General features: G+C 42.6%; 1 protein-coding gene across 5 annotated transcripts in view; it reads right to left on the reverse strand.

Moving 5' to 3' along the window:
- LOC128081541 (rho GTPase-activating protein 7-like) overlaps positions 1–14326 on the reverse strand; it is a 33067-nt gene that overhangs the window by 9617 nt on the left and 9124 nt on the right. For 4 of the 5 annotated variants that reach the window (XR_008207219.1, XR_008207220.1, XM_052684887.1 and 1 more), the window contains exons 2-4: positions 1517–1588; positions 1018–1099; positions 386–449 (exon numbers count right to left, since the gene is read on the reverse strand). Coding sequence is in view for 3 of the 5 variants with exons in the window: in XM_052684887.1 (XP_052540847.1) it covers positions 386–449; positions 1018–1099; positions 1517–1588 (218 nt within the window). In the remaining 2 variants the exon portion in view is untranslated. Of the gene's footprint in view, positions 1–385; positions 450–1017; positions 1100–1289; positions 1452–1516; positions 1589–14326 lie in introns of those variants that run through there. The other variant, XM_052684888.1, reaches the window with a different exon arrangement.

The raw sequence follows: 14326 nt of genomic DNA on the forward strand, positions 1-14326 counted from the left end.
GTTGAAAAACATGGTGACAAGCCACAGCCCAGCGTGCTGACAAGCCCGCTAAGTTTACCATAGGAAAAGATGGCAGATTTGATCTCAGGATAAAAAATTCAGTTTTGCAGCAAATCCGGAGGATTTGGCCAAGTATTTTTACCCAAAGACAAACAAATCAAACACTTCATGCTTCAGTGACCAAAACTTCCAGGTAGAAAGTCTCCTCTTGGAGACCTCAAACACAACAACCATTTGCACCAGGTACTGTGTTTGCTGTGTTGCCCGCACACCAAGTGAGTGCCTGGCAACAAGCAATCCTTCATACACATTTGAAAAAAAGTATTTTAATATAACAGTTAATCACTTTCTTACTGAGAACATTAACCATATTTCACAAACATACCTGGTTCCTCTGACAGTTTATTTCCACTTCCATCAACGCACACTTATTCAACGTGTTCAGCCGTCTAGGGTAGAAGAAAAAGAGTTGAATTTAATCTTTTTTTTCTTTCCCCTCAAAAAACAACATGCTCCAAACTAGTAGCAAACTTCTAAATTGAGTCAGCATTATTGGTGCCAACAACTGGTGCACAGCCACATGTTCTCCATACATTTTGGCCCAACCAGTGCCCACTAACTTTGACAACACTAACCTGTGACATTCACAGGTCCAGTTCTGCCATCTCAAAACTAAAGAGGACTGTACTTAATCAGATGCACTTGTTTTAAAAAAATCTCATAGTGAGCTTTAAGGATTGACTGCGAAAAACTGATTCAAGATTTTGAAAATGAAAGAATACTGTGCTGACTGCTTAAAAGAACATAAAAAAAAAAAACGAGGCTGTGAAACTAAATCCTTGGAAAGAGTTATTATCCAACATTTTAATTAGAGCGTGCAGAGTCAGATATGACGCAGTACAGTCACAGCATAAGTGACACTGTCATACTCTGACACAAATCAAGCCAGGAACAGCTGAGTGACAAACACCTTGTGGAACCTGCAGGTGTTGAAGATGATCCAGGAGTAACATTTACCTGAACAGTGATTCGATTGCATCTCCATCTAAAAATTCATGGTCTTTCCTCACAGTCCTTATGTCAATAGGAAACTGCATATCTGCAAATAAAGAAGTTGGAGCTGAAATTTGAATGGCAGGGAATTTTGCCACAGGTTTGGCACAGGCTAAATACATCAAAGACTATTTCGACAATTTTTCTGCGTGTCAGACAATAAATAATGCTTCAAAGAAGAGACCAAGAAAATTATAAGCAACAGAACATCACAGAAGCAGAAGCCACACTCTAACCTCAACCAGAAAAGCTCTGGTCCAGTGCAGAATTCTCCTGAGGCCACTCCAGCCTCAATAAGGTGTCACTCCTGCAAGAACATGCACCGTGCTGCACGCTTTCTATAGGTTCGCATGAAGATACTGCAGAATGTGGAGGTGCTCCATCAGAAGTGCCAGATTCTGAACGAATATTCATATTAGCAGTTCTGCTTAAGCTCCGTATCAGCTGCTCTTTGGGATCATACCTTCAAACAGCTGGGCATACTGGGGAAAGCCGGCGGCCCGCAGCCAGGCACAGGCTTCTCTGGCTTCAAGTTCTGCAACGAGAACATAACATTGCTCACTTATAGGGCTCACGAGTAATGCTTTTACAGAATACACAAGCTAGTTTCATCCAGAGGATTCCCAAAGGGCCTTGTATATGAACATATCATCAGTATACTACTAAGAGAAAAAACTCACTGCATCCAGCGCATTTACACGCACATATCTCTATAGCGGTGGTCCTGACATAGGATAGACATCAAACATGAGAGTTCAGTTGTAAGCATGTACTCGAGATGCACCAGGGCCCTCATACAGCAAAGACCATTTGTGTGCTCTGAGCTGATAAGACACAGACAAACCCTATAAATAGGCTTTAAATCCTATCACAACATTAATAACATGGACTCTGCCTGAGCATTCCCAGAACAAGAGTTCTCAGGAGTACCTGTTGCTAAGGCCCATCAATATTTATTTCCTTGCCAACTTCCCACTCGACTTGGCAGTCACTTCAGCATAACAGATGTCAAGAATTAACTGCTCACTTTCTGACAATCCATAGAAACCTATGGCCAATGCTCTACCATTCCCACAGGAGCAAGAGCAGAATGTAACTTCACAGAAACACTCAACAGATGCCTCAAAAACATAAACATGTTTACATGAGTGCATGCCAGAAGGCTCTAACTCGGCAAAGACTGGCAGCTCTTGGGTCTGTTGATGGAGAGGAATCCCATGCTTGCACACTTTTTAACATCCTCATATACTATAGCACTTGTCAGAACAGACAGACTAAAAGGCAAAGGCTCCTTTCAAGTGAATGTTACAAAAGCACATTTAAAAGGCAGAATCAAGTCTGACGTATTCCTCAATGGCCTATATATCCTATGCTAACGTTTATTGTTGTACCCAACACTGTAATTTATCACAATCTTTACCAAAATGCAGCACTTACTGAATACCAAGGCAGGGGACCGACAAAGCACAGCCATTATACTCACAGAGAAAACCACAACAGAGAGCAAACCTGCCGACAGGAGCCAAGAGAAGGACCAGTATAACAGCACAGCAATCTGAGGTTTGCACCTGGGTCAGACCATGGAAATAAAGCTCAGCGGTCTCATGCTCAGCCCTGCTTGCTACTTCCCAACACTCTATATGGATGACATTCTTTTTAGAGCAAACCAAAACCCAAGCTGTGATGAGAAGAAGAAGAGGCAAACAAATATTTTGTGGCTAGCAATGACACCAGCTATGAGTAGGACAGAAAACACAATGATATTTTCACACCTAGAGGTGGCCTCTTCCATAGAAAGAAGGGGCAGTGGTGGACGTACACGGGGCAAGGCATGGGGCCAGGCTGCCCAGCCCACCCAGCCCTGTAGGAATCCTTGCCATGAATGTGCTCTTCTTTACACTGGGGTCTGACTTGCTCTCTTATCTTTGAACTAATTTTCCAGGGTATTTATAAAAGTTGTGGTAGGTGCAATACTTCCACCTTGAGACAATCAAAGAATTCTTAGAGTTAGAAGTCACCTAGTCCAGCTCACTGCAATGAACAGGGATACCTACACTGGGTCAGGCTGCTTAGAACCCCATCCAGCCTGACCTGGAATGCCTCCAAGAACAGGGCATCCATCACATCTCTGAGCAGCCTCTACCAGTGCCTCACCACCCTTACCGTGAACAACTTCTGTATGCCCAATTTAAATCTCCCTCTTTTCATCTGAAATCATTTCCCCCCGTCCCATCACGATGCAGTCTTCCATTTTTGAGTGGTGGTCAGGTCTTACTTGAGAGCAATTTCAATCTCCCCCAAACCCACACCAAGGAGAGGTTTCTTGCTGCTGACAGCACCTTGACATCAGTTACCCCAGCGCCCCACTTTCCAGCTTTTTTGCAGTTCTGTGCTTGTGAGAAATAACAGATTTGCTCAACAAGGCAAGTTCTCAAGGCACTTCTGCTCCTCCCTGTGCCATGCAAATACAGGTAGAGCAGGTAAGACGACTGATTCTGCCTTTATTATTATTATTATGTATTACCCTAATCTGGAAGGCAACTGGAAAAAAGTCCAAAGAATTCTGCTCTTCCCCAATTTCTGATTACGTGGGAAGACTTTTTCCACACAGTGTTAATCCTGCTACAGCAACAACAGACAAGACAAGGCCCAGGCACCCCTCCTTGAAACCTGTTTTATCGGAGATGAAGGCAGACTGCTCCCCAGCCCAGCCAGTGCCGCTGCCTCCCTTCCCCAGCAGTCCCAAACCATTGCCCTGCTCAGCCTCCTCAACAGCCAGCAGTCCTCCATACAGTGTAACATAGCAAAGACTAATTGCACTTTATTAACCCACCAGAGAAAAAGCAAAAGCATCCTTGCTTGGAATTTTGCCAGGGTAATTTAGGCTCTACACAGGCAATAAATATGTACATCTGGAAATGTAAACAGTGAGATGTCTGCCCTTTGTTTCCTACTTTACTGTCATGCTGTTGTTTTGGAATCACAGCCAACTCCTCAGTTATCACAGCTGAGAAGTGCAATCTATCCCCAGACTTTGTGGTGAGTTTAATTGCATCTTTATCCAGCTCCTTGACATTAGCTTCCCAAGCTGATTACTGGGGCTCCCAAGCCACCATTAAGATCTTTGCTCGGATCCTTGTCATTAGCCTCCCTTGGCAGTCACTGGGACCCAGATAAGTCTAAAGGCATTTTCTTTGCAGATCACATTAACTAGCTTACCAGCGTTCGCTGATCTCTTAATTCCTTCTACATGTTAGAGGAAGTACTGTTTGCTCCATGTGATTTTCAAAGGACTCAGCAAAATTAGGTGTCCAACTCCCATCGACTTTAGAGGATTTCTAAAATCACACTTGAGCAGTATTCTCCAAGCAGATTGGAGATAAAATTCCCTGCAGTCCCAGACCCAGTGCTTCTCCATGCTTTGCTCCTGCACACTGTCCAACAGCAGCAGGTACAGCATTCTGCATGGCTGGTGTTTTACAGGGACTGAGATAAATTCCACGTGAAATACTTAGGAGGAGCTGTAGGTAACAGCTTGGGTAATTGCTTGCTTCCAGTGCAGCCAACATCAGTAAACCTGTATTACAGAAGTAGTGTGAAAAAAGCATCTTGCCCATGCTGTGGCATAACATTAAGTTTTCCTTAGTTCTGATTTTTAAGCAGAGACATACAAAATGATGAATTTCTAATAGAAAGGCACAACCAGGCTTTCCAGCCTGAACAGCATTTGTGCAGGGATAGTGAAACAAGGCAAACAGCTCTGTGTAGGCTGGTCTCAGAAAAACTAGAACATTTAATGTTACTTCCCTGGAAGTTAACTTAAATCACAACTAATTTGATAGCTTCTGGACTGTTAGGCATTACAGTTAGACAGGACAGACATAAGGTAGAATGCTGCAGTAATCCACAGTGACCAAAAGATGATTCAAACTCTATGAGCCACTCTAGTGTCTATGAAACTCTGTAGGACAATGTGCAATGTTAAGGCTCTTGTATTCTGGAACACTAAAATAACATATATAGCAGGGGAAAAAAAAAAAGAAAAAAAAAGGAGATGGAATGAATGCAATACATAAGCAAGAATTTTCTATTTAATACAAGAATTCTTCCTGGGCCTGGGCCCTAAAGAAATGCAGTAGTCTCTAGAAAGCAGCCACAAGCTCCCTCTGCACAGCCACATTTGATTGCAACTGAAATCCACTCTTTCCTGATGGTAACAAATACAGAAACATTATATGACAACAAAAGGAGGAACGACTGTAAGTAGAGGTGCTCACGGAAATGGAAAAATCTTTTGCAATAAGAAATGCCCTAGAGTGGGCTGAGGAATCTGAAGCTGGACAAGAAACCCCACATTTTGTTTCTGAGCTGCTGACAAAGTAATGGAACAAAATAATTTCCACCTATTTTCTTTTTCTGCCAGCCAAATAAATAGGCATGCATAGGCAAAATATCATGAAGACACTCAGGCCTCCAAGGTTCTCTTGACTATTTCATTGCTCATAGGGAAAGAAAATCAGAGACATTTTGTCAAGTTCGCACCTTCCACTACCAAGGAGATGAGAGTATAAAGCCCAGAGGGGGTCTCAACACGTGCAAAATAACAGTAGCATGTGACAATAAATGCATAAGGATTTGGGGCCTGGTGCCACAGTCAGCACCAGTAAACAGGTTACGTTTTCCTATGTGGATACATAAACACATACGCACACACTTAAAGGCATGACCTCATTTCAACAAACACCAACCTTCACAAGTTAAACCGTGCTTTTTGAAGATTTCTTTGTGCCATGGTTCTATGTTTTTGTTTTTGTTTTTTTTTAACTACCAGAGAATGAAAAGAAATATGCCCTGTTCACAGATGGATCGTGTCGTATTGTGGGAAAGCATCGCAGATGCTTGCTGTGTGGAGCCCCACACGACAAGTTGCAGAAGCCACTGAAGGGAAAGGAGAATCAAGCCAATTTGCAGAGGTAAAGGCTGTCCAACTGGCCTTAGATGTTGCTGAACGGGAGAGGTGGCCAATGCTCTATCTTTACACTGACTCATGGATGGTGGCAAATGCCTTATGGGGGTGGTTACAGCAGTGGGAGCAAAATAACTGGCAAAGAAGGAGTAAACCTATTTGGGCTGCTGAACTGTGGAAAGACATTGCTGCCCGAACAAAGAATATGGTTGTAAAGGTGTACCATGTAGATGCTCATGTGCCCAAGAGTCGGGCTACTGAAGAACAGCAAAACAACCATCAGGTAGACCGAGCTGCCAGAATTGAGGTGGCTCAAATAGACCTGGACTGGCAGAACAAGGGTGAATTATTTCTGGCTCGGTGGGCCCATGAGACCTCAGGTCATCAAGGGAGAGATGCAACATACAAACGGGCTAGAGACCGAGGGGTGGACTTAACTATGGATGCCATTGCACAGGTTATTCATAACTGTGAAACATGTGCCATCATCAAACAAGCCAAGAGGATGAAACCTCTGTGGGAGGAAGGGCGATGGCAAAAGTACAAATATGGGGAGGCATGGCAGGTTGATTATATCACCTTGCCACGATCTCGCAATGGTAAGCATTATGTGCTTACTATGGTGGAGGCAACCACTGGGTGGCTTGAAACATACGCAGTACCCCATGCTACCGCCCGAAACACCATACTGGGTCTCGAGAAACAAGTCCTGTGGCGACATGGCACCCCAGAAAGGATTGAGTCAGATAATGGGACTCATTTCAAAAATTCTCTTGTAAATACTTGGGCCAAAGATCATGGCATTGAGTGGATTTACCATATTCCCTATCATGCACCAGCCTCTGGCAAAATTGAACGATACAATGGATTGTTAAAAACGATGCTAAAAGCACTGGGTGGTGGAACATTTAAGCACTGGGAGAAGCATTTGGCAGAAGCCACCTGATTAGTCAATACCAGAGGATCTATCAATCGTGATGGTCCTAACCCATCCAGTTCCCTACATACTGTAGAGGGAGATAAAGTCCCTGTTGTACATGTAAAGAACATGTTAGGAAAGGCAGTTTGGGTTCTTCCAGCTTCTGGAAAGGGCAAACCTCTCTATGGTACAGTTTTTGCCCAGGGACCAGGATCCACTTGGTGGGTAATGCAGAAGAATGGGGATGTCCAATGTGTACCACAAGGAAACTTGATGCTGGGGGAGTGCAGTTACTAATTCTGTGTATATGTATATAGTCATGTGTGCATTTTAATCATTTTTTTGTGTTTGTTTGTATATATGTATATATATTCTAAGCATGATGTAACGATGTAGAATAAGGGGTGGAATGTCATGGTTCTATGTTTTTTTTTTTATGGTTTCAGTATTCCACATCAAAACATCATGTAGTGTACGGGGCATTAAAGTGTCACTGCCCCAATCCCAGCTACCTATCCCTGTACATTACAGCAGCCACGGGATCTGGCCCTTCCGGGTGGGGGGGAGGGGGCACTCTCTTGCTGCCTTGCAGGGGTGCTGGAGGTGCTTATCTGGCCGTTCCAAGCTGTTCAGGTTTGAATCGGTCCCGGGAACTCTCTCTCTCATCTTGTCTGATTTATTAATCTCAATTTCAATTAAATTGTATATATTGTGTTATCTTGTATTCCAATATTATAGTAAAATAAGTTTTCCTCCATAGATTGTTGCCGCTGCTCTTTTCCTCCCTTCCTTCCTTCCCATTTTTTTTGTGGGACCGGGGTGGGGGGGAGAGCAGAGGCCTGCCGCCCCTGTCACAGACATAGATTGATCTGATCAACTCCGTGACACTTTGGCATAGGGAACATTAAGAGACCAGGCTCTTGTCTTTGCAACACAAAGATCCTGGATCTTTCTTTTACTTCCCAAAGGGAAAGATGCTTGCATATCTTAACAACAGGAGCCATAAAGAAACTAAAAGATTTCTTCACAGGGGTATAGAACTGCCTTAATACTGAAGTTTTTGGCATGAAGGCTGCCTCCAGATGCTCTCACATGGCCAGCTTTGACTCTGGCCAAGATGTCAAACACCACAATTGAGAGCATAACAAAACAGCTATGCAAGAAGCAATAAACTCCAACTTGGCTGTAGGTTCCACCTCAGTGCCAGCACTAGGAAAGCGAAAACACAGCAAGAGGGTTGCAAAATGGCATGCATCTTGAAGTCTGTTTCCCATGAAAAGGAGCGGATGAAAACAACTGGTATAGCTACAAGTTGCAAAATCCTTTCTTCCAGTGAATAGTGCCTAGCTGCACAGAACATCTCAGTGAAGATGGAAACGTACTGATACTACTGCAGTTGCATTCATCTGATGAGTGTGGTGTCCTGAGTCTGAGAAGGTGTGTGCAACCTGGCTGAGTGTTTCAGGCATCTCTTTCTCCAAGATGAACTTTCACCTCAAAATTGAGTGCTTCCATTTTGGAAGTATATATACAGATAGAGAGTTTCACTTTTGCTTTCCTAATAAAAAGATCTCATAATTTGTCTTTTTCAGATGGTCAGAAAAAAGCTGCATGATTCGGGTTAGACTGATGGGCAGGAAATACATAACACAATGCAGAACACACAGGTAATACATTAAGACAACAGTTAAAAGATGGATATTTGAGGCAGTGGGGAAGAAGTGTCAGTTCCACAAAAGAAAATTAACAAACATGATGACTTAATATAGGAAGTAATCAGATAAAATTAATAAGTCTAACAAAACCAAAAGCTCCCAACCAAAGAAAATCTATTGATTGAAAAAGTATTTTCCCCACAGACAAAGGCTGGGGGGTCACTATTTATGACATCATCTGGTCTCCCTGAGCGACCTCCTTTTCCATCTAAGCAAGTGTCAGAGTTAACCAGACACCCAAATATCAGTGTTTTGGAATTGGTTTTTACCAATTATTACCACTAGTGGGGTTTTGCATGGGAGCAATGGGAGCAACGTGGTGCAAAGAACTTGTAATCTTGTTACAGGAGAGCTGGGTACAGTGGTTCTCCTTAAAAAGAAGCACTGGAGTAGAGAAACTTCAGTTATAAGTAATTGATGAAACTAATTATTAATCTAGTAAGAGCTGAATGAAATCCTGATAGAATGCAGACTAAAGAGGTTTAGCAAATGCTCGAGTTCTCTACAGTAGTTTGGTTTGGCCACATTCACACCCTTACTTTGTTATTTGCAAGCATTTGAGAGCCCACAGTTTTGCTCAGATTAATAACCTCCTCCTTGTAGCTAGGAAATTTGCTGGTCTCTATGAACAGCTAATGTTTGTTCATTAGTGACTGATCAGCTTGCATTCCCACCATAGGCTGAAACTTTTTCCAGTGGTATTTGATGTTTGTTTGCCATTCTATTCCAAGAATGTGTCAACAAGAAAGAAAGAAAAAAAGTACTGCTTAATCCCAGCCAAATCTGTCATTGCAGACTAGGAACTGATTTTATGATATAATTCATGTTATTTGATGTTTTCCTGGATCAAACTCATCATCAGACACATCCTTGACATCTTTGAGACCTTTCTAGAAAACAGCATTTTTTCTAATACATATCTATATTTATATACACACACACACACACACACACACATATATATATACACACGTGCATATATATATACACATATTCTCTGGAGTGTCAGAGAAGCAGAGATGCATTTCAGCTTTCCAGTTTGGAAACTGGAATGTGAAGAGGACATTAAAAGAGAACACAAATAAAGCAACTGATGCACACAAATAAAAAATGAAGAGAAAAAAGAAAAAAAAAAAAAAGACCACAATCAGAACGTGAAAGGCGAACTGTGGAATGGCAGTAAGAACTTGCCAATCCATTTTCCAAATGTACGAAGCAGACAGAGGGTCTCCAGTTGCAGCCACCATATGGACTGTCACAAGAGTCAAGAAGTGGCTCAAGAATCTCATTGTGTTAAGATAACTTTCTTTGGAGCAATTCTGTAGAAGTGGAAAAGCATTGCTACAATGACACTGGCACCCTAATCACACACCTCGGTCCTGCAACAGGTCTGGAGATGGCTTCAAATCAACGTAAAGGTAACATAAAGCTACATTCAAATGCGGTGGTAGGCTCTGTAACACACTGATGTATCTCAGCCATGCCTTGTGACCAGTTTTAATCCCTTCGTGCCAAACTAAGTGCTTACTCAAACAAGAGTACAGAGTCCACTGCAGCTTTTCAAACATTCTAAACATCTAACATTTTAGCACGGCACTCCCAGTGCTCCACCGGCTTTGCTCTCTGTTCTGTGGATCCAACATGTCCCTCGTCAGAGTTTAAGCTCTGCACATAACTCGTGCTGACCTCTTCCTTCCCCAGAGCGCTCGTCTCACCCAGCTGTCAGGCATTACAAGACTGCTTATTTAAACACAGTGCATCAAATAACTCACAACTTTTTAAACATTTCTATCAGCATTACATGGTTAGAGGACATCCAGAAATGTCAAGACTCCTCGAGCTGGGTTGGCCCAAAATGGGCGCAGCACCGAAGCAGTTTATGAAGTGGCTGCAGCTCGTATCAGCTTAAAGCCCTTGGCAAGCATCCTAGCTCTCAGCCTGTCTCACATGGGATTTGCAGCATGGAGCGCTAAATGTTTAAAGAGCAACTGCCTGAGACACCAAACCTTCATTGTGGCTTAGTCGTGATTTTCATTTTAGGAGATAACAAAGAACCTAAAGTCAGTTTTGAAGCCACCGCTTTGGTTCTGGGATGGCTGGCAAGGCCCTTTCCCAGCTCCTCTCCCAGCAGGGCTGGCAGCACCTGTTCTGACTGACAAAGCATTGCCAGATCCAGGCATAGATCTGGCAACCACCTGAGCCTCAGTGCTATCTCACATGGCATTGTGGAGACAAGACAAGACATTGGATTTCAAATCTCATTTAAGTACGTTAAAGATATGTGGCTGCATCCTCCATAACACCTGCGGTTGATCACAAGGTGCCCACACCAACTGACAGGTATAAAAATGCATCCCCTGTCCAGACTCCACCACAAATCAACATGAGCCTGTAAGGCTTGAAGACTTCAAAGCCTTTCATCTTGGTTATTAAACTACTTTGTCTTTATAGACCTTCCAAACTCAAAAGAACATTATTTCACATTCCAGATTTAAGGATGATGCTCAGAGAAGAAATATTGATACTAAAACTAGCAAAAAACTAAAACTCATTAACAAAAGCATTTCAGATCAAAAGATCACGTTTTGCCTTAGCTGCCTTCAGATTTCATTGCTACTCAGTCCTTCCTTAAGACTGAATTAGAGCTCGGTGCCAGCCTAATCATGACAGGAGGTTAAGGTCTTATTTGTGCCCAGGCACGACACAATTCTTGAACCAAATAATTTTTCCTTAGATGGGTTGGCTGTGTATTCTGTTTCAAGACGTGGAGTTGGCAGATCACAACAGTATGTGTTGTGCTGGGAGACTGCTGACAGAAAGTAAGAAGTGGGCTGCAATTCTTCAGTTTATTTTTAAGCAATGAGACAGATAAAGCTGGTTAAGTTGGTATCATAGAAAATATACGTGTCATTTCTTCTGGTTACCAAATACACACCAAATTTACTTGAGGCATTACAAATGTCAGAGGCTGGTACAGAATAAAATTTGGAAGGCTCCTCATCTATCTAGTCAAAGAAGCAAGTTTACATTCCGTATGTAAAAGTCTTTAGAAAGATCAAGAGAAACACACATTATCCTGACAATACCAGGATGTTAGCATGTGCACATTCTCACTTTGTCCAAAATATTAGTATGCTTTGAACAACACAAATCTTTCTTAGCCTGTTCTGCAAAGAAGATACCATCCCTATGTCTACCACCACTGGTAGTGAAGTGAAAGGAATCAGGCCTTCTGATTCCAGTCAAATTCTAACACATACAAACTAAACATCAAAGCAGGAACCTGGTTTCAGCCAAACGATGCATCATTCTCCATAGACACAAACCCACCAAGAACGAATGGATGGACAAGCATGTGCTGCAGTTCATCTGTTGCCAAAAGCTTACTGTCATCTACCTTTGCCCAGAAAACACTGTGACATAGTTCAGTAATGGCAGCATTTGTCATGTTTTCCCATGTTCAAGAGTGCTGGGTTCCAGCTGGCCCCCAGGCATGCTGTGAAACCCCTTCTGTGACACAGTCCTTATCTCTGGAGCGAGGGAGCACCCAGGCTGGTAGGAGCTGGTGAGTTGGTTTACATCAATATCAGTTACTCAACTTCACTGCAAATCTTGCTGTTCTTATAAAGGAGACGCTTTCCCTATGCTAGGAATACTAGGAATACGAGTATTCCTACGCTCCTTCTTTCCTCCTCCCAGAAATACCTTTCATCATCTTTAAAGAAGAATAAACAGTAAAAAGGGGGAAAAAAAATGGGCACTGCTCGCTTCCAGCACCAAGCCAGCATAAGCAGTGACAGCACCCACACTAAATATTTTACCATTAATAGCTCCAATATAAAGCTTTCTGGATGATCTATGGAAGCCCTGCAATCAGAAGTCTTACAAGCTTTGCTCAGCCACATTTCCAATTGATGGCTTTCTGATGAGAGGGGAGTTGCCCTCACTTCTATCATCATACTTAGAAATCCATTTAAGTCTCTTTGAAGTTACTTGAATGATCACTTCTGAAAGGGTATAAAAAATGCTGCTAAGCCATATTTGTTATTTCTGTGAAGTCTAGAAAGTGTAAATGCTTAAATCATCGACCAAGCACATAGCATTCATATTCAGCATACTTCTTAAAAGCATACTTAGCATACCACTGAGAAAGATCACTCTGCAGACGGAAGTCAAGTGCCCGGATTAATTTAGAGGAGTGTATTTCACAATCCATCATTCCAGAACAGGAGAACAAGGACCTGCTCAGTTAAATTAAATGGCAAGTTACTCAGGAACATATCAAAGGAAATCCATCTCTGCACTGTGTCTCGTTCAGACATGAAATTCAGGGCTGACATGACTAAGAGCCAAGCAGGCTAGCTGGATTTAACAGAGACTGTTATTTATTTACTTGCACTCTCACACAACATGCAAAGTGACAATTTATCTGCATCGTGACACAAGGGAGCAGCTTCAGGCCAGCACCCTTCAAGGACTCTTTGAAAGAGAACAAGTGTAGAAAAAAACAGCCTGGGAACGGTGGGCTGGAAGCAAAACCAGCTTTACAGATACCACCAAAGCCTAAGATTCTCACGGGGTATTTTTAACTTTTTTTTTTTTTTTTTTTTTTTTTGTATCTTTAAATAACTTCTGTATGTTCCATTTTTCCACCAGCTCTTCTCCTCAGCTCTCCCTTCACATTTTGGATTTTTTTTTATCCCTGCACTCGCACAGATATATTTAACCCAACCTTCTCATTACAGGAAAAACAGTAGTTTGAAACAGGATGTCCCAGTGAAATGCAAGTTCCTTTAAAACCATTCACTCTTTAAAAGTAAATCGCAGTATTACCCTCATACTGCAATATCTGACAACATTCCAAGGGAAAAAAATGGCAAATTTCACCATGGAAATGTATGCTTACAGGCCAGTCAACTTCTGGGAGGCTGTACCTCTCAGCTGGGAAGTCAGGCTGAGTCAGTCATCCCACAGCCTTGCAAACATCAACAGACAGCCACCAGCTGTGACCTGAAGCACAGCAGTCAGCAAACATTCCAAGCTGATGCCAACTTTGATAGCAATAGCTTTTTCCTCCTTATCCAACTTGATGGATTTGGGCATATCTCATAAACCTCATACACAAACCAGCACGCTGTGAAAAGCACTGGAGTACTGGAGGAGGCATTGATCTGGAGAGCTGTGCTGACTGAGAGGGCAAAGTGAGAGAGCAGAGGTTGCTGCTGGCCACAGCTGATCACAAAAGCTCCTTGCACAGCTCACCCTCTAGGGCCAACCTGCTGCAGTACATCAGCTTGTTGCAAATCAGCACGGGGTATCACTTCCATCATCTCAGTGTGATTAATATCTCTATTGCAAATGGTATCTTCTGCCAAAATACCGACCATTTGTTTTTATACGTTTGGCAAAACACTTTTTCCTTTTATGGGCTTGGCCAAAATCAGCCCAATTTTTCAGGTTGATTGGGCATTTGGCAGTAATGCACCTAAATGGCTTTCTAGTGCTGTATGATAACTGAGCGTTGCCACAAGAAGATTTATGGCACAGAGCCCCAGGTAAGGACGCTCCATTTTCCTGCAGACTGATTAGCACTGTCTATTTCAGTGATTTAAGTGTTTTCTCAAAGAAGGCATTCCAAGAGCTGAAATGGATACATATTGTCAGCTTCTGGCA

This window comes from Tympanuchus pallidicinctus, unplaced genomic scaffold (genome assembly GCF_026119805.1).
Source record: "Tympanuchus pallidicinctus isolate F22 unplaced genomic scaffold, pur_lepc_1.0 scaffold21, whole genome shotgun sequence".
NCBI classification, from domain to species: Eukaryota; Metazoa; Chordata; class Aves; order Galliformes; family Phasianidae; genus Tympanuchus; species Tympanuchus pallidicinctus.